Genomic DNA, 25,088 nt, shown 5'->3' with positions numbered 1-25,088 from the left:
CCATCCATCCAGACACAGATCTGAGCCTCAGAAGCTTTAAGGGCAAATCTTATATGATGCACAAGTTCAAACCTATTGTTTCTTTATGCCTCTCAGCTCAGTCGTCTTGACTGTCTTCCAGTTTTGGATTTGTATTTCTTGTGTGCTGTGTTTTCTATCTCCAATTTGTCAGAAATTTCCTCTGGTGGGGGATGTGAGGGGTGCTACAGGATTTGTAGGGATATTTTCATGGCTGAGCATACAGAAATAGCACTTTTTCACCACCTCAGTCAAGCTTTTTGTAAGGTGCTGACTGGTGCCCACATGGGAAAAAGCAGACCTTGTGCTACTTGGGGCAAGCTCTTGGATAGATCTGTTGCAAGAGCTCTGGGTAAGTTTGGAGCTGATCTCTCCTACAAACTCCCCTCAAGCTGAAAAAGCCAAACCAAGCTGGTGTTTTGGAGGTATCTGGCTCAGAAAGCAGTGACTGTTTAAAAGATCACTGTGCCTTTATGCAGAGGGAGAGGGGAAAGAATGAAAAGGGAAAAGAGGAGATAGTGAAAGCTGGAAAAAAGATGCTGCTTTGTGATGGACTCCTTAGAAGGAGAATAGTTGGCACCATCCTGTGTCTATGGCTGCTGGTGTTGACACAATATCCCACTCAGGTCACTGTTGAGTGTACTGGAGCTGGCATGGGCTCCTCAGTCAAATGCTGTTTTGGCTCAAAGCAGCCTTTCAGGCTCCTCTCTGTCAACAAAAACAGTCAGAGGAGGTCACAAGGCTATCTGCTGTCTTGGGTTTCTTTGTCTTTTGCAGAGAACTGTAAGAGCCTGAGCTCAGTTCACATTATACCAGATTTCAGTTTAACACTTTACATGGTATCAAGTGTCTCCAGCTGCCTGTGCCAGACTCCTTACCACTCACATCAGGAACAGATGTCCAGTCTGTAAAGCCCTCCCTACCCTATTACAGACTTCAGAAGATGAAGCACTCTCACTACCTAATTAGTGGTAGAAAAAGTGAAAGTAAACAGGGATGTGAGTGACTTGTACCCATACATGTTGTGCATTGAGCAGTAGCCCTCCTCCAGCCCCAAAGAAGCAATAAAGTACCTTGTGATTTTAAATATTCTTAGGAGTCTGACACATCTCAAAACCGAAATGCCCAGCGGTGACATGATCTTCGTCTCCACCAGGATCGTTTCCAGGATGCCTCCACACACAATGAAACAGTCAAAGCGGTTGAAGAGGGACACAAAATAGGCCTGGAGACCGAGGCTGTACATCTTCAGCAACATCTCTGCCGTGAAAAGAGCTAGCAGCACCTTATTGGCAGTGTCTCATGGAAAGCGAAAAGAAACAGATCAAGGAAACTTAGTCAAAAGATCATCACAACTAATCATTGGCCCTCGCTTCTGAGAAAGCATTTTAAGGATCAGGCTTAAAAGTTAACTTCACATAAGCTCGGGTCAAAGAATGAACTTGAAAAGTGTGGGCATCTCATTCACAGAAACGTTTTAGCAAGAGGGTTACAGCAATTCTTATGTACTGAACATACAGCTGCAATGTATTACACAACCTCCAGTGGCACGCCTTCCTGTGCACAACCTGCCTTCACACCCGTCATCTGCAGAGGAGAGTGGGAATAGAAGAGCTGCTGTGCTACCTACTGTTGCTTAATTAAGCCTTTTCAGCTGCTCTCACCTCCAGAGAGAATTCAGCTGTTCTGCTGACAGAAGAACTTTACAAATCACTCTTCATCACCTCCCTAATAATTAGAATTTATCATAAATGCCATTTCAGGGGAAACCTTGGACAATGTGGAGCTCCCAGTACCTATCCATAAATTAGGAATCCAGTTGCTGCAAATATAAACTTAGCATAAGCTCCTGATTTCACTTACACCCAATGGAACACTCCTTTGGCTGGAAATGAGGTATTTACATTTTTCCTATAACTTCTCCCACCACAGGCAGTTAAGTTTATTGAATTATTTAGGATCCTCCACAGACACAGGACTGCTTGGAGCTGTGTACACTCCTTTTATGTTGTGTGGGTTAATGCATCAGCTCTTCTCTCAGCTCCCTTTTTTTGACACCAACCATAATAAACAGAACGAGTAGCTCCTCCTCACCTTGGACCTCCGTGAGCCAATCTGGTTGGTTGTAGTGCTCAGAGGCAATGGTGAGGGTGTTGAGGAACACGAGGAAGATCACCAGCCAATAGAAAACATTGGACTTGACAGCAGCACGGCACTTCCTTCTGCAGAATCGATTCCATCGGCGCCAGTAGCGACTTGAAAAATTGAAGAAGGGAAAGTTCTTTTCAGAGAGGGATATTTAGGTAATTGAAGCTCTCTGTCAAGGGAGACTCTAGTCTTGATTTATGGTTCAAGAATGGTAGAGAGTAACTCAAGTTCGCCCTGAGAAATACTCTCTCATCTGAGTCGACACTTGTGAACATGCCTCCTAGAGCTACAGAAATAAAGTTTGTCCTAAACCAATTTGCAAGACCTTCAAGCAATATCTTAATCTGAGTAAGACATCCACTGCAGAAAACCCAAGAGATTTTTTAGCTCAGTTACCACAAAAATAAATATTTTCTTTGTACTTGATGCTTTTGGCCTGCAACAGCATCTTGCCCAGCCTCAGGATAGTCAATAGACAGATACCCTATCACATGGAGCTGAATGATTTAGTTTTTGGAGAGGTGAGGTCAAATAAAATCCAAAGAACATTTCCAGCATTCAGCAGCATTCAAGAGTAAGCCCAACAAGAGCTAGTTCTGAAAAGAATCCCAGAACTTAGGGCACTTCAGCATCTCACCTTCACAGCTGGAACTAAGGGTTACCATTTGCTAATCAAGAGAGTTTTTAAAGTTTGCCTTCCATGAGCACATCCCCTTGTGTCACTGATTTCTCAGAGTAATTACTAACCACAGAAGATATTTAAAGCTAATTACACACCTCCTACTCTTCAGAATTTAACTTGCATAGCAACCAGTTTCCAGGCAACACTTGTCACTGTATAATAAATCTAATAGTTTTATATAGACACTACATACATATGTGTGTGTGTCTGAAGTGACACACACATACATGATGTTACAGGAGAAAGAACTTTTCTTGACTGCTCTTGTCCTGTAATATAATTTTCACTGGCAAACTGTAGCAATGCTTGAGATCAGGGTTCTCATCTATAGGAACTAAAGCCAGGCCATGTAAACACAATGTGAGTAAGAATTTTGCAACAACATTTTAATGGGTGGTCAGATCTAGGGTGTTTTACCTATCTGATTTATAAAGGCACCTAATTTATCACAATCAGATACATTGTGTGTTTTGCAGTGGATTTGGGATAAGAAATAATCTTCCTGGCTTCCAAAGTGGGTTCCATATTTAGACATTATTTTTGTCATTAAACTATTTGCAATATTACATGCTTTTTTGTGTACTTGTGCACAAATGTGCATGCACATGACAATGTACACTATTTTCTGTGCTTATACCTACAATCTTTGCTTGGGGATGTCACATATTTACTTCCCAAATTGACATTACTCATTACTCCTTGGGTAAGCAGAAGGACTCGGTTACACACTTGCTCCAGTTATTCTGAAAATTCATTTAGTGTTTTACAAAACTGACAGTGAATTCAGGGTTATGGAGGCAGCTGAGCTCCTACCAAAGGGGTACCTTAACAACCAAGTTCATGAGTTCAGTCTCCCTCTCCAGTGAAACCCCAGAAATAGCCATCTTGGGACTGCTTCACTTTTCCAAAAGATCCAAGTCAACAGAAAACCCAACACCACCAGAGAAGCTCCCCATGTCTCAGGGTGACAAATAAGATGCAAACTTCATCAGTTGAAATCTTTACAATCAAGCAAAAGCAGAGAAGTTCAACAAAGAGAGCCTTGAGCTGACAGGGTTGTTGTTGACGGATGTAATATAATTATGTGGTTGAACTGGCTTTTTATTTCTGATTTTATATTTTATGATTTGAGATACATAGGTAGTATAGATAGGTACTTCAGTACTAAGAAGTCCCTGTGCCTTATTTCAGTGTGAAACTAAGAAAAAATTCATTACTAAAATCTGACATATTAACAGAATCTCCTAGATTCTCCTAGAATCACCACTGCATCCCAGTGATGCTGGTGTAAACCATTTCAGAAAAGAATAAAAACAGTAGAAAGGAGGGAAAACAGAAGTCAGTTTTACTTACCTAAATTTTGATTTTGAGATCCGATGCCTGAAAGACAAGAAATGCCATTAGAGACTCCGAAGCTGTCCCGCACCTCCCAGGCTTTTGTGAAAATACCAACAGAAAGAAACAAAGTTAAGCTCAATGCATTTTTTTTTTAATCTGTGCTGTTTTCCCCTTGCATCTGTTGTAAGTCATTCAGCGTAGGCACTGGGCATGGCTAGAATTCTCCAATAACCAAGTCTTGTGTTTTGGTGGGACTCGAAGCAGAAGTCATGCCGTGGTGGGATTCTACCACCTATAGCTATCAGTGAAATGTACAACTGCTACCAAATTTATTTCTCAAGTATGACTACTTTTTTTTTAAATTTGTAGTCACTATTTCTTTTTCTTGTATTGAAATATGTATGACTTTATGCAGACAGACTTGTTGCTTCCACACATCACCTGTCACTTCAGGCTCTATAAGCACATTATGAAACAATAATGGTGAAATAATGCTTTTTTTCAGTAATTGAAGGAAAAATGGTGCATGACAAATATTTTCAAACTGAGATACCAACACTTATTCATCTTGGTTATCTGTGCAAATTGGTTTCCATTCAAATGCATTTGTACAATAATAGAATTTCTAGTTATCAATTAAATTTTGCATTTAAATTAAGCATTCCCAAAAATTTGGCCATATTCCCACTATATATGTGCTTAAATATCTAATTCCATGCATTCTGATTTATTCACCTAAATAATCTCATTATTTTTTTATGAGAAGTCACAGGCAAATCTAGAAATAGGTTCCAGTTCTTAAACCACTACCTTGCTCCACCTGACACAAGTCCTGTAAAGCCTTTGAACACTTTGACTGTCTTTTGGTAAAGCCATAATGGTGCACAGAGAGAAATAAATGTATGTGGACACAATAGTGTGAATCAGAGGTGACTTAGGAAGCTGCAAAATCTACTACCAATAGCAGCAGAAATGAGAATCTGGGGAATGATGTGAAAAAAGAATTTCTGATGGCTTGAAGCATTCCTTAAGGTTCCCTCTATGACGGGAAAGTGAGTCATTGCTGACAGTAGTCAGTAGAAGTCTTAGTGCACTGCCCTAAAATTGGATTCTCTGTTAGCAGAGACAGGAGAATGTAACTCTCCAAGCATCCAACACTTCTTGCTGTAGCAGCCTTAACAATGGTCCTGTCCCTGCTTGAGGACATCAGTTACTGGCAAGTAATCAGTGATAGGTCAGGGTCCTTATGTGGAAGAGGTTTTAGTCAGGGGAACTTTTCACCAGCAGATGGGCTGAGCCCCAAAAAAGAAAAAAGCTTTTGCACCAAATACACAAATACATAATTCCTGCTGTGTCACAGGCAGCCTGTCTAGGCCACACAATGGGCAGCAGTGAGGCTACAGACATATGCAAGACTCTTGAGAAAGAAGAAATAATGCACTGGCAGAGCAGAATGCTAAATTATGCTGCAGAGACAAAGCAAGCTCTAACAAGGATGCCAAGTGAAGCATCTACAAAACACATCCTTAATGTTAAAGCTATTCCTACTTCTCACTGAGCATTTTGGCTTGACAATCACTACCTGCAAACTGTAGTGGAGCAGATTTGCAGGCAACAGGAAAGAAGGCTCAAAGACAGGAAGTGAAAAGCTGTAAAAATCACAACGAAGCAGAAAGCTGAGCACTGGAAAGGAGGTGATAAGGAGTTTGATAGGAATAGTTTGGCAGGGACAGAGGGGGAGAGAAAGCTAGAGAGAGCAGGAGAGAGAGATGGAAGGGGAAGGACAGGGAGTGTGAAATCCTCTGGTGACCTCTCTGGTTAATGGTTCCCTGTGAGCCAGTACTGAAATATTTTATTTATTTAAGCAAAAGAGATGCAGCAGGTGTAGTACTCATCATGCATGTGATAATTATATCTTTGGAGCATTATGAGCAGCAGCCAAGTGCGTTCAGTGCTCCCACAGGTTACCTACAGCCTTCATCCCCCTCCCTCCACCTTGCTTTACTGCTGTGGCAGAAGGCTTTATCACATGTGGGTGTGATATATATATAGAACAGGACAAGGAAGGAGGATTAGATTTATATTTAGAGGTAGAATCAGAGAGTGAAACAGAATTTTGGAAATAAACTGTATAATAAATGTTTCTGAAAACATTATGCATGAATCTGAAACACGTTTTTCAAATTACTCTTATGATTAATTTTTTTTCAGAACTTGGGTTACCAATGTCACATTAAAAAAATGCTTTTATGGCATCACTAGGGGCTGACAAATAGTCTGGAAACAGGGCCTTGCCAGTGTCTGCGGCACTCCAAGCTGACACTTAATGGGCTCAGAGTGGACCAGATTCTCTGCTGCATTTAAACATGGATCTCTTGCATCGCTGGTGTCCTGGGAGGTTTATATCACTGGGAGAAAGAGGATGACTCCAATAGTGTCCAACTCTGGAAGGTCTTGAGAAACTTTTGTTTAAAATTTTAGCAGCCTAATGAAAACAACTTCAGATCACTACTGAATGCTTTCATCACAGGAACCATGTAACTCTGCTTATCTTTTAGAAAGACAAACAGAAAAATCAGATCCCAACTGTTCAACTAGCTATCTTTGAAATTCTCTAAAACTCCCCCAACCTTGCATAGTTATGTACAGAACACAGATAACACAGTGAAATTTAAAGGTTTTGATCAACATAAATTCTAGATAATCAGCATAACACAAATGTATTGACATATCCCACATTCTGGGAGATAAAGTCTTCATTTCCCTTTTCATGGTGGACACCAGAGAAGGCAATTCTGAAGGATGTGACAGTTTTGTGTAACAGGGGTTGAGGGCTCTATAGAATTGTACACACTACAGACAATACTGGAAAAATCTTGTAGGTCACCAAGCATGACACAAAAGCCACATTAAAGTTGTTTTCTGGGTGTGGACATTATCAAACATGACCATTATGTAACTCTCTGGTCACAACTACTTTTACATTGTACGATCCCAACTTAGAGGCAGCCATGTCTTCAAAAGGACTCACAATAGCCTTTGGACACCAGTAAAAGCTGTCAAAAAACAGCAACACAGAAGATTCTAGATTATGTACAACTTTGGAGAACATCAGAGAGCTTCGCTGGCCATATCTTATATATTTTAGTGCAGTGAGAAGGCAGTACTGGTGTGATGTGGATTCTGCTTTGGTGCAATGTGGTGCATTTGCGCAGTTACTGGTAAGGTAACAATAAGAATCTGCAGAATAACCTTAAGAAAACTGGATCTGTCCAACATAAAATTGACTTGGTTTGCTATTAAACAGGCTTTCTTACTGGCTGGGAAAATAGGCCAGCATTTAAGCATTCAGTAAATAATCTTGCTTTCCTTGGGGCAAGTCACAAGAAAAGGCTGTCACAGAATCTGAAGCAGGAAGAAAATTCTTCTTCCATAAGGGCATGCTACTGTCCTTTCGACACACACTTAGAGATGACTGCGAATATTAAAAGCACCTTGCTCATAATAAGTTGGAGAGCAGTATCTGAGACTGACGTGTAAGGGTTGATCCTGTGAGTTTTCCGGCTAAAGTCAGCAGTGGTTTCAGAGCTTTTGGAAGACTTTTCTTCCCACTGTTCCTGGTGTGATGGGAACTTTGGTTCCATCACATCACATCACATCACATCACATCACATCACATCACATCACATCACATCACAAGGAGCCCATCTTTTCATAAGGTGAAAACCAGCAGCAACTACAGCAAATCCGCAAGAAAACTTCCACTTTTACCGCGGGCTCCTATGCTGATTATTGCAAGAACTGCACAGGAGTCAATTTCCATGCCAGAAAAGCACCAAGGGAAAAATCACTGACCATTCAGCTGCCAGGGAAACCTTCCATTTGCTCATAAAATTTTCAGGACACACTGTTTTCAGTTGGAAAGCCAGTGTAGGTTGTTCATTTTGGTTTATCCTGTTTTATTGTTTGAGCTGTCTTTGGTGGAAAAGCAATTGAACTGTCCCCCATATGTATGGAAATCCTGGCCAAGGTGAAAATGCCAAGTGGGTTATTGTTTCAAAGAAAGCAGATAATTTTAAGCTCTCTTTCCCTTTGACCTCAGGTGCTTCACTTTTCTATTGAGGCTCTATGGAGCATTAGTTTCCACAAAGGTCTTTTTTTTTAGCTAATGCATATGTATAAAAGCAAGCTCTATTGTAGCACACCAAATCTGTATGGTTGTATTAGATAATTAACATTCTGCTTGTATTGGAAGATTATATATGATGACACCCTGCACAGAACATATTACTCCTGATTATGAGCAATAGCCTGTCCTCAGGAATCTGGCTCCTGCACAGCAATAACCCCAGAAGCTCAGGAAAATTACTGGCTGTTGGGAAGCCCTGGGTGTAAGAATATCCTGAAAACAGAACCCCACTGTTCTGGGTCTGGGTTTGTCCCACTGCTGCCTTCTGCAGTGTTAACATGTTTGTTTGTACCCTGAGGCAACAGGTTATGAAAGTTGTGACACATCAAAATAAGATAAGTTCTACTTCCAAATGCTGTCCTTGAGGATAAAAGCTGTTGTGCTTCTACTGCAGAGCAGATGTCAGCCCAGTACAAGGCAATACCATGACAGGAATAATATACTGTGGAAGTTGTGGGATGCTTTTCAATGTCTTGTGGAAGCTTGCAAAACCATTTTCAAATTCAGATGTCTGATAAAGTGAATGCCCTTAGGAAGCGAACTGTCCTGTGCCACAGCACTCCTATTGCCAGCAGATTTACACCAGAAAATATTATGAATTAAATTGTTGGTGTTTTTTTTTTTGTTGTTTGTTCGCTTTTGTTTTGTTGTAGTTCTAAAAAATTGGATTTACTGAACAAGTAAAGGGAGATCAGATGTTAGATTCCTCCTGAAACTCCTGCTGGTTTGAAGGTTGGTGTTACTGCAGACAGGACAGGTGATACAGGCAGTTTCTATACTATGGATACTGGAGAAATAAAAGCTTTTTTCAGACAATTTATCAGTAGGCAATAGTTTGTGTTTGAGAGGTGCTTTCCTGATCTCACATAGCATATGTCTCTGTGGAGCTGAGAAAGGCTGTCAGGGAAGATCTCTTTTTCCAAAAGGCACATTTGAGCCTGGCTTCTCAAGCAGATCTCTCTGTCAGTCACAGACACAGCCTTTCAATCTCTACAGATTTTAAAAGAACAGAAAGAATAGTGAGTAATTCTAAGTTGCTTTCAATGAAAAAGGTTTTACTTTCAATCTCCTGGGCGTCTTTTTCCTTTTATCACGAGTGCATTTTGATGGCAAGCTCAGCCTGTAACTGTAGTGGTGGTGCTGGGGTGGTTAAATGCCCTAGGCAGCCTAATGTCAATAAAGAAATAAATATATTGCTTTGACTTGAAAGCCTCATGTTGCTTCAGTCATGTCTGATTGCAGCCTGCTCTGAGCAGCCTCTGCCCTCTGGGAAAGAGTGTGTTTATAGCAAAGCAATGGGACTCATAGCCACAGGGTAAGTTTAGAATGCTTGTAAAAATACTGAGACTCATCGGCAATAGATGAAACTCAAAAATCAAACAAAAATCTTGGCTAACCATTCCAACTGCAGAAACAGAGAGTAGGTGACTGCTCAAAAGTACAGGTCTAATCTTCAACTAGAGCATATCAGGATGACATGACTGTAATTATTAATGTTAGTACTCAAAATCTAGTACTTGATGAGGAACTTTTATTAAAAGCTCAACTGACTTCCCATGTGAATTTTCACTGCTCTTGAACACTGGGCCAAATTCTGATTCTTAGTCAGGTTCCAATAAAATAACACACTCATTCAAATAAATCCTTTCTTACATTTTATATATTCCAGAAGGAATATTGACCTATGTGGGAGTTTGAATGAGGACTCAGTAAAAATAAGAGTACTTAATACTTCTTGAAACAATGGCAGCTGGTTTCTCTGTCTGCCTAAGTGTGTGATATAGTAGCAAAGGAAACCAGAAAGGATTCTAATCCTCAGAATCAGAGGCAGGTCTGAATTGGCCCATAACTAAGGAAATTGCAGATCCACATGTTTAAAAGTTGGGCAGCATTGGCAAAATTTGTATCTCACTCCAGAATTTCATAGTCAATGATGCAGCCATTCATTTTCATTAAGGAAGGAGCCTATCCATCTCTTAGAGATGAAAAGCAGTCTGAGAGAGGCCTTGAGGATCTTAGCTGTCCTTGGGTAAGGACTAAACAAACCCTTCTCAATAGCAGACTTCAATTTGCCTACTATACATCACCCATTTCCAGATGAAGTGAAAAGTGGCAAGGAAACTGTTTATCTCTCTGAATCTTACACGTCCTGCTCTGCTGAAATTTTGGGCCCTTTTTTAACATTTGCAACATGAGAAGAAGAAATGAAGCTCTGTTTTCCTGAAACTTTCCTATGTCTTTTTCCCTAAAATATGTTTGACTTAGCCATCCCTTCTCCTAATGCCAAATCAGGGTACTGCCATTCTCCTGTGAGCACATTGAGCTATTTTAAGTAAACTCTATTCTAAGTCATGATTACATTTAGAGTTGAGTTTAACTTCAGCCCTCCTGGCCACATTGCAGCTAAGATAATTATGTTCTTGTTGCCAAAATTCCCAATGCAGTTTCAGTGCAAAACGAGTTATCCCTCATACAACCCCTTAAAATTTGTGCCTGTTGTTTTTAAACACCTGTCACATTTTACCTTGAAGGTGGTTGAACTCTAATGCTGTGAAAACAATCCCTACATTTACAGTTCATAAAGTGCTTTAGGACCCTTTGGGACTAAGAACATTAAATGAATGCAAGCTGTAATATTAAAAATACATGAAACCTTAGAGTAACTGCTGCCGTTTTTTTGTCACTGGGTCCACACCTATGAGGGGATTTACTATTCTGACATATTCTGGAAAAGCAATACAGCAAAGCACAACCAGCCCAGGAGGTTCCTGGAAAGCAATGATGGCAACTTTCTGACACAGGCAGTGGAGGTTCACACAAGGAATGATGTGCTGCTCAACCTCATACTAACTAACAGGGTAGGGCTTTTTGGAGATGTGAAGGTTGGGGTCAGCTTTGGCTGCCACTCTGGACCAGACGAGCCAGGGTGGTCCCCTAGAACCTGAAACATTTTGTGATTCTGTGAGCCATAGCTGCAGAATAAAGATGGTTCTCCAAAGCAGATCCAGCTGACGCTTCCTGTACTGCACCAAGAGCACAAGCAACTTGGTGGGGTGCCAAAGGAAGGGCTATAGGTGCCCCAGTGCTGTGAATACATCTAGCCTGGTTCCTGCAGGAAAGGGTTCATAACCTATACTAAAAGACTCAGCAGGTTCCCAACAGCAGGCAGGTGAAGGAAAGTGATCACAAATAATTTCTCCTGGGCCTTGTAAGTCACTGGCTGACACTTAAAGGAAGACAGAGATTGAATTTACAATATATTCCACATCTTTTAATGAAGATTACAGAATCACACAGAATTGACTAGGATGAAAAAGAACTTTGAGATTATCAAGTCCAACCTATGCCCTAACATCACCTTGCCAACCAGACCATGGCACTGAGTGCCACATCCAGCGTTTTAAATCAGCTCCAGGGAGGGTGACTCCACCAGCTCCCTGGGCAGCCCATTCCAATATCCAGTCACCCTTTCTGTGAAGAACTTCTTCCCCATGTCCAAACTCAACCTCCCCTGGCACAGTTTAAGTCTGTGTCACCCTGGCCTGTCCTTGCTGCCTGGGAGAAGAGCCTGAACCCCCACCTGGCTGCACCTTCCTTTCAGGTACTTGTAGAGTGACAAGCTCTCCCCTGAGCCTCCTCCTCTCCAGGCTGAACACTCCCAGCTCCCTCAGCTGCTCCCTGTAGGACTTGTGCTCCAGACCCTCTCACCAGCCTTGCTGCCCTTCTCTGGACTCCCTCCAGCATCTCAACATCCCTCCTAAAGTGAAGGGCCCAGGACTGGACACAGCACTCGAGGTGCAGCCTCACCAGTGCTGAGTACAGCAGGACAGTCACTGTCCTGGTCCTGCTGGCCACACTATTCCTGATCCAGGCTAGGAACCATTGGCCTTCTTGGCCACCTGGGCACACTGCTGGCTCATGTTCAGCTGCTGTCAACTATAACCCCAGGCTGCTTTCTGCCTGGCCACTGTCCAGCCACTCTGTCCCCAGCCTGGAGTTTCCTGGATCCTCCTTTCAGCGTTTTAGGGATTGGTGTCCCATTGTCCAGCTTCCAGTCATCTGAGACCTCCCTGGTGAGCCAGGACTGAAGAAAAATGATGGAGAGTGGCTTGGGCAGCTCTTCTGCTAGCTCTCTCATCCCCCTAACCTAGATCCCATCTGGTCCATTCAAAGCAACACACAAGGGCTCAAGGTAGCTCCCAAGACAGGAGAGAGACTCAAAATACTCCAGCGTGGTACAAGCTATAGCAAGGATATGTTTCAAGGAAATTTGGAGGGAATAACATATTGGCCCACAGCATAAAGTCCATTCTTGTTTAAGTAATGCAAAGGGAATAAAGGACTCCTCTTGCCTATACTTGCTCTCTGTGAGGTTAAAAAATACACCACGTTATGGCATTTCATAACTGCTACCTCATGCATTCTTGAGCATCTCCACTAATTACAATGTTGTAATTTCAAAGAGGCATTAATCCCTCCTAATTGTTGTATTTCTTTGTCACTACAGCACTCTGTTCAGAAAGGGTGTAATTCAGTCTGCAGGATGGGAGTTATTCTCTATGTATTTCTATTACACGACACTGTAAAGTGTATAAGAATCCTTAGAAAAATTGAAATAGACCAGTCATTTCCACTCTTCAGTCTACATATACTGGTTTTGAAAGTCTATTACCAGCGAGGAATTTTAAAATAAGAACACTATTATCTACCAGTTCCTCTTTTAGATATTATGCAAAATCAGATCTGCTTATCCTGGGCACTCTGTCCCTTATTTACATGTCTAAAATGAGAGGTCCTTCACTAACATCCAGAGTGAGTTTACATCACAATTAAGATAAGAACCTGGATCAACTGATCTTCTGTGGCCTCTCCTTTCACCCCCTGTGGGTTTTGCTCATCTTGAAAAGCCTGACACGTGCCCTGGCTTTCCCCCCAGTCCAGCTCAGCCCTAACACATTATCTGTGTGTGGGTACTCACGCCAGCCTTGCGCCGCAGTTCTCCCCTTCCATATCCGCTCCTGGGACGTTGTCGGTGTTCACAGACTCGGTCTCACTGGTGGGCATGCTCACTGCAAGAGTCAAAAGTAAGAAAAAGAGAGGGATGGCCATCAGAACCTGGCACATCTCTTAATGAATGTATGACTGAAGGAACTAGCTTAATGAAAAGACCCCCAGCTGCAGCTCCCGAGGATTGAACAATTTGCTGAGAAAATTTAGTGCCTCCCTGTACAGAGCAGGTTGAGCATGTAGTCTTCAGGACCATACAAGTTACTCAAATGCTAAAAAAAAGGGAAGAAGCAGCTGCTCTCCTTCTTTCAGAGTCACTTCCTGGAAATCTTATGAATGAGAACCGCTGGAAAGCAAAAGTCCTGACAAATCCAACAAGAAGCTCTTTTATTCCATTGAACATTAAAAAAAACAAAAACCTCTTTACCTGCAGCAGCACAACCACCTCACTGCCTTCTCCAATCTTTTGTGTAATGATTAGAATACAAATAAAAGATACCAGGATTGAGATGCATTCAGATAAACAGCTTCTGCTAGCCTGATAGCAAATACCACACGAAGCATACTGATGGCTCATCTGTTATTTACTAGCCATGAATGTAATTCAACCTTACACCTAGAAAGTGGACACAGAGGTATAAGAGAGAAAATCAGACTCTCTGACCCACTCAGATATTACCAACAAAGGAGCTAATGAATGTGGACTATGGTGCAGCTTTATATTGACTCTCACAGCTAAGAATTGGACAGAACCTTCTAGGCTTTTACAGAAGTACCATGAAACAAACATCAAATGAAAGCAACCTTAGGTGTGAAACCCTTCTCGTCTAGATTCAAGAACCTGTTTCTAGCTATTATCAAACCTCAAGATTTTATTTGCTCCTACAGACCATGAAAATCCCTCACACTCACACCATTTTCATTTCCTCAGTTGCTCACAGCTCCTGCATAAGCTCCAATCACTCTTTATACATAATCATTCAGTTAAAGGTAGGAAAATGGATATGATCCATTACGTGTATTGTTCCCTCACCCCTTTTGGAATACACAAAACAAATGAAAAAAATACTTAAGACTGAATGATGGAGGAGTTAAACAGATCTCCCAGGAGCTTGGTAGAACTTCAGAACACGTCTTGTATTAGATGTTGGATACATATCTCAGGTGAGTCTTGAGAGCACATGCTGATAGCTGTTGGAGAGATTTGTAATAGCCTGCAGGAATATGCAACTCAATAGTGAGAATATGTCTATTTGTGGGTCATTGGTGCAAAATGAGCCAATGTAGAAGAAACAGGTTCTGCATTTCAATTCGGCAGATGCTCATGGGGGCGTAGTCTTCTCTCAGGGGCTAAAAAGACATCAGAAGGTCCTTTCAAAAGTGTTCTGAGTTACTGCTTTGAAAGCATTATGGTAGAAATGTCCCTCAAAATGAACTATCTTTCCTTTGTCTCATCACAACAATTCACACACTTCCAACACACTCCTTAGGAAATCTAGAGTTCTTGTACTGTGATCGTAGGACCACATGAAATAATGGACTCTCTAGCACTCTCAACAAAACTATGAAATATTGTACTCTAATGGTGCCTGCTCCTTTATGAAGACAGATGTTTTAATAATCTTGTCTATTTGAAAAGACAAATTAAGGAATAAACTGAATTCATGTTCTGATATACATGAAACAGTCAAGTAAGCTATGAGAAAAAAACGACATTCATAATTAAATTTTTTTGTCCAGAGTAAGCCCTGCAGGAAAAAAAACAAATCACTGATATTTCACAAGTCAGTTTGGAAGATGAGGTAAAACACTTTCAAGACATATTCAAGCTTATTTGCAAATGGAAAACAATTTTGTAGACATTAGCATGAGATCGATTTGCAGAGCAGCTTGTTATCCTGGGTGCACAAAGAGGACACTGCACAAGCAACAGACAAAGCCAGGCACACACATGCAGGAGAATACAAAGCTGATTTATGGGCCAGTCTGCACAGAGATATACAGACACACAGACACATGCAGTGTGAACACAGAGCACAGTGGAACATTACCATGGCTTTCTGTGGAGTGACTAAACCAAGCAAACTTTCCTTTCTTCTCATCAGGCAAACCAGCTGGAGGGCTTCCTTTCACAGACAAGATGGTCAGTGTCAAGTACCAGGAACAAGACATCAACAGAGAACATGCAGCCAGTGACAGGCAAAAGAAAAAAACAAGGAACTCAGCTTACACATGATATCCACTTCTGTCTGAAAACTTCATCATGTGAGTTAAAAGTGCAAAATGCAAAACAAAGGTATACAGAGGTATGAAACATCACTAAGAGACCATCAGACCACAGCTCTCATTTGCTTTCTATTATTTTTTATATCTGGCTCTTAAGAACATGAACTTAATGAATTTAAGTTTAGGGGTCATATTCCAGAGACATCTTAAAGTGTACCTCGTACTTCCCTGATCTCACTGCTGCAGAAAGTCAAACTTCAGTAAAGTGAGAGATGCAGGTGCAGTGGTACATGGGTTGAAGAAACCCCATGGATCACTTTGCTGGCACCACCTCACAGGAGCTCATTACACTGCACCGATGGAAAATGTTAAGGGCAATCAGAAGTACTAGGATGGTATGAAGTATTAGAGGAATGATGGTCTAGAGGATAAAAGTCAGGACAGAGGGAACATTAGAGCTGAGTTCCCCAATGCCATGTGCTCTCAGAAGCACAATTACTTTACCTGGCACCTCACACCACCTTCATTGCCAGGGGATAATCAGGTGAGCACTGCTGTGAGATTTATTCAGGCCAGTTGACAAAACCAGAAAATAGAAGATGCTGCAGAAGAGTTGAGCATAAACTGGAACTGAATATGAGAGGAAGTAGACCAAATAAAGCCCAGATGGCTTCCTTATCTGACTCAGTTCTCAGAGAAGCCAGACCCTGTGCCCACACCCTGGCTCCAGTCTAGAAACAAGGCAGGCATTTTTTGCAGTCCGGGTAATTAATTACTGGAACCATGTACCAAGAATGCTGGTGGTAAATCCACCACAGGAATGTTTTAATCAGGAAGAGATGTTTTTTTCCAAATGGTGGGCTCAAGTCCAGACCAGAGTTGTGTTTAGGACCATGGCATACAGACAATGTCATCTCAATGGCCATTTCCTCCCTGTAATTTTGGGAGTTGAGACAAAGGCAAAAAATATGCAAAGGTTGATGCAAATCATGGTGGCTTTGCTTACATGGGAATCTCCTCTTTTTTAAAGATTTATCATTTTATCCATAACCCACTGGAGTTGATGAAATCTCCCTAATGGGAGAGTTACATATTCTCTAGGTAGCAGAGATAGCAATTTTTTAAAGGGAAGTGAAACAACTTTCCAAAGGCAGGCAAGTATCTCATGGCTTCAACGGAGTGCAAATCATAAGAACCAATAGGTTTGATATTCTCTCTCCAGTTCTGTCTGAAGCCTTTGTACTTCTTATATCTTGCCACAGTGTGGCTCACCACTGAACCTAGACTTTTTCTCCTGGACTACCTCAACTCCAATTTCACATCACTTACATAGCATTCCTGCAGCAGTTAAAGCAGCAACAAAAGCTATATAGAAGCTTCCTTAAAAATAAATCTGAAAAATGCTTCATGTTATGTTAATTCTAGCTCTGAGAGCTAACAAACAGAGAAAAATAGGAGCGGAGTGTGCAGTCTGTGACTGACTAGACAGATGTGCAAGACCCTTTGAGAGCCTCTGTTCCATGTCACTGGCATCAAGCACTGATACCAGCTCTACTCTTGCACTAACATATGTCCCTCCTCCGATGAAATGCCCCATGGGCATGCAATGAATTATTGGATGGCAGGTTGCCAAAAGACAGCCAACCACTGAAAGAGAAAGCTGGCACAAGCAAATACCCTTCTGTGCAGTCCTGAGATGATTTTTCCTTCACACACTTGGAGAACAGTATTTGCTTCCCAGTTCAGAAATATCATTTCCACTGTTGCATCGTGCATTTATGAAATGCTTGTCATCTTGGCAGTGGAAGTAATTTTAATATTCAGATTTATTTCCATGGATTATATAATGCTGTCACACTTCTTGCTGAACCTCACTTTAATACTGTAACATTTTAGGACTCAGAGGCAATCATGCTTGGGCAAAGGGTGCCCAATTCTAGAAAGAGACAAAACAAATTTTTCATAGATTTTACAGGGACATGTTACTGCCTGATTTTTCAGATCTGGACATTAATTATAAAAATGGATATATGGGGGGTTGCTCATATTGCCTGACTTACCATCTCTGATTTAGCTGTTTGACTTAGGCTACAGAGGCAGATTCCTACCACAGGTTTTCTGAATGCCATGCTGATGTGTCCCTCAGTTCTAGGGACAGGCTAAAAAAAGACATTTATCTTACATTCTTAGGTTAAGTACCTGACTTGGAACAGCATGAACATCCAGCAGTATTCATGGTGAAAGTGCCTTGTAGTGGGTTTTCAGATTAAAAAAAAACAAAAATACATTTGACTGACTTTTATAATATTCTCACTCAGACTCTAATTTCTCCAGTATACCAATCTCTACTGGTAATGAATCACTTTGAAAAATATGGGTCTAAATAACCCCTTTTTCCCACACTGGCATTTGAGGCCAGAGGGACCTGAAGTCATTTGCCCATCATTTCACTTTATTGTGTCACCTTGGCCAGTATGACCAAGCTTTTCTATATACCTGTTCAGTTTCTGTGCCAGGGGAGTTGTAATTCTGCACTCACCTTGCCAGCCCCTCTGAGAGGTACAGATGAAACACATCACAATAAGTGCTAAGTGCTATAGTTATTACTGATGCTAATGTCTCCCGAGTGGGACTCTGCACAACTGTAAAGCAAATCTAAAGAGCAAAGTGGTCCAGTGAATTCTCCAGCTGGGATTTAAGATTTCTTTTCCCATCAAGCACAACAAGAATAAATTGCAATACCCAGGCTGCTTCCTTTAACAGTATGTGCATCAAGTGAATGACTTTGTCTCCGGTAAAACTCTGCTTCCTGTGGTGCCTTTCAGGTCCATCATTTCATGAATGAGTCTATGGGCAGAATATCAATTGACTCGTATTTTTTTTTTGTGGAGAGCTCTCATTAAAATTAATATGTGAATACTGCCTTGCTTTCCTCTTCTGCCTGTTTTGAAAATGCTGCTCTCAATTCATCTTATTCATTAATTTAAATAAGATACAGCTTTCATTCTGCTCCATGCATGCAGTGCCTTGGGAACAATCAGCGGCTATGCTCTTAAATGCAAGCAGCATCCAGAAGGTAAACTGCAGAGGTAAAGCATTAGTTTTCCATGAATGTCCTGATTTTGTCAGGAAAATATAGTAGATGTGACTGGGGAATTCTTTAGCATTTTCTGCTTTGAAAAGGAGCTTTGTGACAGAAAAGCTTTTACAGGAGAAGAAGAAAGGGAACTTGAACTATGTGTAGGATCTTGGTGGTTGCATGCCTCCCAGCCTTAGACAGAACGTGCCAATAAATCTAGCACAAAAAAAATACCCAGAAAAATTGTGAAAGTACTTGGAAAAGTATTTTCTAAGGGCTCAGAGATGAATACTCATAATGTACAGTATTATACACTATATTACATTAAACACATGTAGCATATACACTTTGCACAACCTAGTTTTGGATTATGCACTGATGAATACAATTGCCAGGAGAACAAGCTGGATTCACACTGTCACTTAAGATCAGCCACAGAACACAAGGATAGCCATATAGAGCCATTAACTAATTGTCGGTTGCATCCATTTCAGTCAAACTGGAAAGGGCTTTTGGCAAAAACATCTTTCCATCCATGAAAGGTACCACAGCTGCTGTGTAGTGACAAGACCTGTGATGACACCAAGCCCAGGCTGGGCACTGGACTGTACCACAGAGGCTGATGCAGTGTAACACTGCTTTACTGAGTAGAGCAGCACAAAGTAGGAACATTGTCAATACTGAGATGGACTATTGTATCAGCAAATGTTTCATTCATAGAGAGATTATCTATTTTACAATATAAATGGCAGAGTATATATTTTACTTATAAAGGCTTGTTTTAACTCGCCCTTCTCCCCTTCCAGAGGGTCACCATATGTCCATGCACAGGTTGAGGGGACATGGCAATGGGCTACATAAATTTATACCTTACAGAAAGGGAACAGGAGAGAGTGAAATGTATTAATTGTGCAGGCCTGTGATTAACAGATCTGTCAATACCACATACAGATTACTGCATACCTATAGGTGCCTTACTTTGTTACTAATTAATCTTCCTGGGACTTATTCTACTGTAACAAACTCCTCAGCTGGTTTGAACAGCTGCCATTCCCCTTCTTTTTATAGCAATATTGACAGTAATATGCGGCATTCCATAAATATTTGTTCATTACAACCAGTGAGTGGAATGTACATTGCACAGAGGACCAAGTAATGGGCACAGTCAGACTCCTGGCTATGCCAAGTGACAGCATTCGCCAGTGTCACAGATGCTCTGTTCTGGACTTGAAAGGAAGAACTTAAAATCTCTTTGCATTTCCTGCCTGACGGACAAAACTTTTCTCGGTATAACATGTGGTACCTGAAAATATCTTGTAAGTGCAGAGCCTGGGACTCACCCAAAAGTAGACTTTGCAGAAAGCAGTCTAACTCTCTGCTGAAAAGGGCAAGAGGGGCAGTGTCCCTGGATAACTGCTTTGGCTGCGGAGCAAACACCTGAGTCTGCTGTAGAAACCCATTCCATGTAGAGAATCTGCCTGCAAGGGCAATGCAAGTAACTCTCACAATCCCTGTGGCTGAAGAACAGGTTGGCTGGGTCACAGGGTGACAGAGGTGCTACCAGCACACACCTTGAAAGATGCCTCTCTCCTGAATCTGGATCATCCTATGACCTCCTAAACTAATTTTCTTGTCTGATAAATGACTTGCATCTTTTGCCTTGCTAGGAACAAGAACTAAGGTGCCAAAGTTCAAGGCATTTATTTGCCAGAACATGGTGTATAGTATTTATTGTGCTCGTATAATACCTATTTGCAACCTCTCTGGTTCCCCACAGAATTCTGAAGCAATTCAAGGATGGACAGACAAGATGAAGGAAAGGCAAAGCTACTGAGTATGTATGACTCTTTCAACAGCATTTTGCAAATAAATCACAACAGCACATTTGTAAGAGTTCTACAAGTTTTGTCTCTCATTATTTATGATTTTTCACAGAGGAACTTAGGGCAGGCCACAGTGCCATCAAATGCTCCTGAAACAATCCTACAAAATTATATGTGGGCACAAAAAGCAAAACCATCTCACTAGAAAAACAGAAGGATTCCTTTATTGCAGGCTGTTCCTGCAGGCGCCTTAGAAATGGGGGCATGAGAGCTGCAGACACTGTAGATAATGTGTTGGGAAGTGATACAAATACTGATCATGAGCAAAACAACTAATGACTAAGAGTGCCCTCAAGACAGTAAAAACAACTAAAAAAAAATCCCTCTGGTTTTTGTGCCACTAATAATCATGAAGTTATTAATATTTCTCATGGGCATTGTTATTAATGAAAGTAGACAAGACTTGGGGTTTAAGCACAAATGTGGTTTTAAAGCAGCCTATGTGCTTCTTTCTGCAGTTCCTGTCCACGGGGAACATCTGCATCTGCCTACCCTCACAAATATACACCTGCATGATGGGATGGTAACTGATCAGGAGCTCCACTTCAGCAGCAGCATCTTTGCTCTTTCAGGGCATAGCCTTGTGAATCCATCTTCCCTGCAGAGTCCAGGAGAAAAAAATAAAAATGACAGAAGCTACTTCCAAGCTGATCTGCTTAGGTCATCAGAAACTCTCCAGGGAGTCTATGTGTCTGCTTTACACCTGGACTACTAAGCTTCAAAGTGACTGAGATGCAGCTCTGGCTGTTTTACGACATTCCTGCCTGTCAAAAGCCATTTCAAGGTGGGAGATGCCTGAGAAGTCGGTGAGTGGCCTACAGTTGGTGATCTAGAGCAAGTAAGAGGATAGGTCAGGACAGCAGGGACTGTTTGTGTGGTGCAGGGGTGGGAAATCATGGCCTTGTAGCTCACAATGGACATTTTCCCCAGAGGAAGCTTGTACAACACTACAACCAGGGACCTTAGGCAGGAATTGTACCAGGGAGAAGGTGCAGAGGAGGTGTAGAGGAAGGAAACTATTCTTTAGGAGGCTGGCTCTTGTTGGCAGAAAAGCCAAACAAGCAAACAAACAAAAAAAAAAAAGGCAAGAAAAAAACCAAAACCAAACAAACAAAAAACCACAAAAACCCCCCAAACAACCAAACAAAAAAACCCCCAGAAAAGTGAATGGGAGGGAAAAACTGGGCTGTATTATTTCAAAGGACAGGCGGAACTACTGGGTAGTGACTGGGATGCAGGCAGAGATAGTAGGAAAGAAAAAAATCACTGAGAATTTTCATCTGAAATACCACTCTGCAAGCTGGAAGAATAGCGTGTGCTCCCTGCATTTGAGCAAACTCAGTTTAGAAGTAGTGTTTAAAATATTTAAGCATTAATCTTATGAAGAAAAGACAGCAGCAAGGCCCTGTCCATCTGAACAGACAGTGCCTGATTGAGATGAGTTCTCAGCAAGTGGAGACATTTTCTAATAGTTGGATTCATGTGGGATGTGTGAGAAGGCTTATGGATGATGCTTTCCTTGACAGCAAACCATCAAGCAATTCAGTTCACTGATCAACAGATCCAGCAACACAGACATGAGATTTAGGTCTCTCTGGAGCCAGGGCTATATGAAAGCACCAGCCCCTTGGAGCTGAATTCTTGCATCACACTCAACAGGTTTAATTCAGCCTCATGACCTGAAATGGAGCTCACCTCCCCTATTGCCAAGTGTGCATAAAATTCTGTTTTGAAACCCTGGTCTTTTTTTGTGCCTAGTAAATAAAATGCTTGTTATTTTGTGTGCTGCTCCTGCATGTGGTGTTCTTTCAGACACTTTTACTAACATAATGACTAGTCTGATACTAGACTCTATTATCACAATATCATGAGTCAGAAACATGAGACATGCTAGCTGGGCAGGCTGTGTATTACTGTGCAGCCAGAAGAAAAGCAAAAATTGAAGTTAAAGAGACTTGCCTCTAAAGTCAGCTTGTCAAACATATGATTAAAGCTTTTCTACCTCTTGAGCAAGGCACTGAGAATAGACTGATTACCCTGAGCCAGAGAAATAGACATTTTATAGGGGCCTTGAAATAATAGATTCCTGGTTTGCAAATACTTCCAGCATGCTGGAGAGTGAGGGACTGATAACAACAGCTTGAGTTAAGCTTAGTGTGGGCAGGTGTTATGCAAGCTTCCCTCACACAGCTGTGTTAAACAAGTCATTCGTGACCTGACATAGCCCTGTTATTCTGCTCCTGGTTCTTCAAACAGCCACATAATAAACTTACATTTTGATCTGCACATCTGTGACGATCCAGAAGCTCTGCCACAGCATCCTTGTTCTGATGCTTAACCCTTCTGCTACTTCAGACTAGGGATTTTAATGTAGTTGGTAGCATCCTCACCCTGATCTAAATGAACCCCTATCCTTGGGCTCACTACAAGTCCTTTATAATTTGAACCTAGAGGGACACGTCTGAGTGCAGCCCTTCCTCAGGTGGAAAAGGAGAAGAGAGATGCATCATGCTGTGATTTGTGAATTTAATGGGAATGAGGATGTGAGCAGCCCTACGAGCACCTGTGGGCACTAAAGCTGAATTTGAATCTTGGCCTCAGGATCTGAAAGGCCAGTTCTCTAACAGGCTGTCTTGTTTCTACAATGCTGCTAATTCAAGAGCTGCTGTAATCAGCAAGGCAGACTCAGTGCCACAACTATTTTCAGTTCAGTTCCTCAGTTGGAAACATTTTCCTTCCCCCGCCACCTCTCCAGGCTTGGTGTTGTCTACGAAATAACTGGCATGGAGAGACCTGCTTTTCTCCCCAGGAGCAAATAGAAGCAGAGATTTTTATCCCATTAGCAGACTGTACTGAGTGGATGGGGAGTTCCACCTAATAAGCAGAAGGGAGTAGGCACCGAGTGAGGGTGTGACTGCTGCTCCCTTGGACCTGTGCCTGCACCAGGGTCCTGCTGGAAGCTTCCCAAAGCACTGGAAAGGGCTGGGTGCCATTCACAGCTGTGGGTTCTCCTCAGCTGCTCAGCACTGGCTGCCAGTTTGGTTACACACGTGCCAGTTCAGCTGTGTACTGTCACCAAGACTCGCTGTCTCTGAGCTGTGCCTCGGGAACATCACGGTGGCGCAGATCATCCGTCAGCCGCGGCTCATCACACAGCTCCACACTGCAGGGCCGCTACCCTAACCCCACTTGTGCTTGAACAAAATACCTTTGCCTTCTTGTGCTTGCTTGTGAATCGACTTAGGCAAGTGATCAACTACTCAAGCTGCCTTGCAGTCAGGGCTGGGCAAGGTGGAGGGGATGAGTTTCCACAGGAGAGCTCTGCTAATGCACCTCCTGCATCCCTCAGTCTGTCCTGGGCTCTTCCAGACTTCCTGCTCTGAGCCCTTCCCAAACAGAGCTCTTAGTCTGGACTTCAGTATTTACCTCTCTGCACATGAATCTTCAAGTTATAACATAAAATACATAAGGGAAGACAGAGAGGTCATGATGAATACACTTAGACAAGGAGGAAAAAAAACCCCACATCATACCAGAACAATTTCTGTTACAGCTGGTTCCATCACACTCTTTTAAGACATTCAGCTTACAGGATCATTATTGAAGGTTCTCCTTGTACTAAATTTCTCCTACATGCCTTTGGACTAACCACACTCAGTTGCCTTTTCTGAGGCACTCCATGACATTTTTGACACCCCATTTGGGATATTCCTTCCAACTATCACACTACAAGAGTACAAGCCTCAGCTGTATATTTGACCTGTCAGTGCACAGAGAAGGCCTTGGATATGAAGAGGTGTCTAAATTGGCATTAGATTAATGTGTTTAGTCAGCTGAACCGCATCTTTACTAGTTTTGATTTCCTGTAAAAAGGAAATACATGTAACATACTTTTAACTTCTGCATATACAGTGCCAGACACACTGTGGTTTTGATCTTGGCTGACATTACTGTAATAAAACTGATTCTCATCCCCAGCAGTTGTTTCTAACTCAAAACATATGCTTCATGTCCCTCAGCTACCGTTCCTGAACACCACAGCCTCTCTCCTGACAGCTCTTCGTACCACATCAAAACAATGCTCAGGATTTCAGTTATCAGTCCTACTCACTAGTGCTTTCTTCTCAGTGAAGAGACTCTTGAGACTACATCTGCAGTGGTAACTTACTTTAAAACACTGACCATGGGCCATTCTTACTGACTTTACCAGGAACTGCTGAATACTCCATAGTTTTTAAAACCACTTTATAAGTGTCCTTGCAAAGATTTAAGAGCACACTTTAGGCACCTTCTTAAAAAACGAAATAAAAAGTGGTCTTGGTCTATGAATAGTCATCTTGGGGGTTTGTGGCATTTCTTCCAAACATTTTCTGTGGAGATACTGGTACCAAATGCTTTCTACGCCTCTCTGACCATGGGAAGTAAAACAATTCATCAGAAGGTATGGTAAAGGCAGCTTTCTCACAGACTAATGTCCTCTCTTGAGGAGTAGAACCAGTGTCACTGGATTAATCTTGA

General features: G+C 41.8%; 1 protein-coding gene across 2 annotated transcripts in view; it reads right to left on the bottom strand.

Moving 5' to 3' along the window:
- The window catches only part of CACNA1C (calcium voltage-gated channel subunit alpha1 C), a 445,763-nt gene that overhangs the window by 95,934 nt on the left and 324,741 nt on the right, over positions 1-25,088 (bottom strand). For both annotated transcript variants that reach the window (XM_062491895.1, XM_062491894.1), the window contains exons 10-13: positions 13,354-13,444; positions 4,202-4,228; positions 2,113-2,273; positions 1,092-1,317 (exon numbers count right to left, since the gene is read on the bottom strand). In XM_062491895.1, coding sequence (XP_062347879.1) covers positions 1,092-1,317; positions 2,113-2,273; positions 4,202-4,228; positions 13,354-13,444 — 505 coding nt within the window. The remainder of the gene's footprint in view (positions 1-1,091; positions 1,318-2,112; positions 2,274-4,201; positions 4,229-13,353; positions 13,445-25,088) is intronic.

Source organism: Cinclus cinclus, chromosome 4, assembly GCF_963662255.1.
Source record: "Cinclus cinclus chromosome 4, bCinCin1.1, whole genome shotgun sequence".
Classification (NCBI taxonomy): Eukaryota; Metazoa; Chordata; class Aves; order Passeriformes; family Cinclidae; genus Cinclus; species Cinclus cinclus.
The sequence above is the reverse complement of the archived record's forward strand: the minus strand, read 5'-3'. Positions and strand labels throughout refer to the sequence as shown.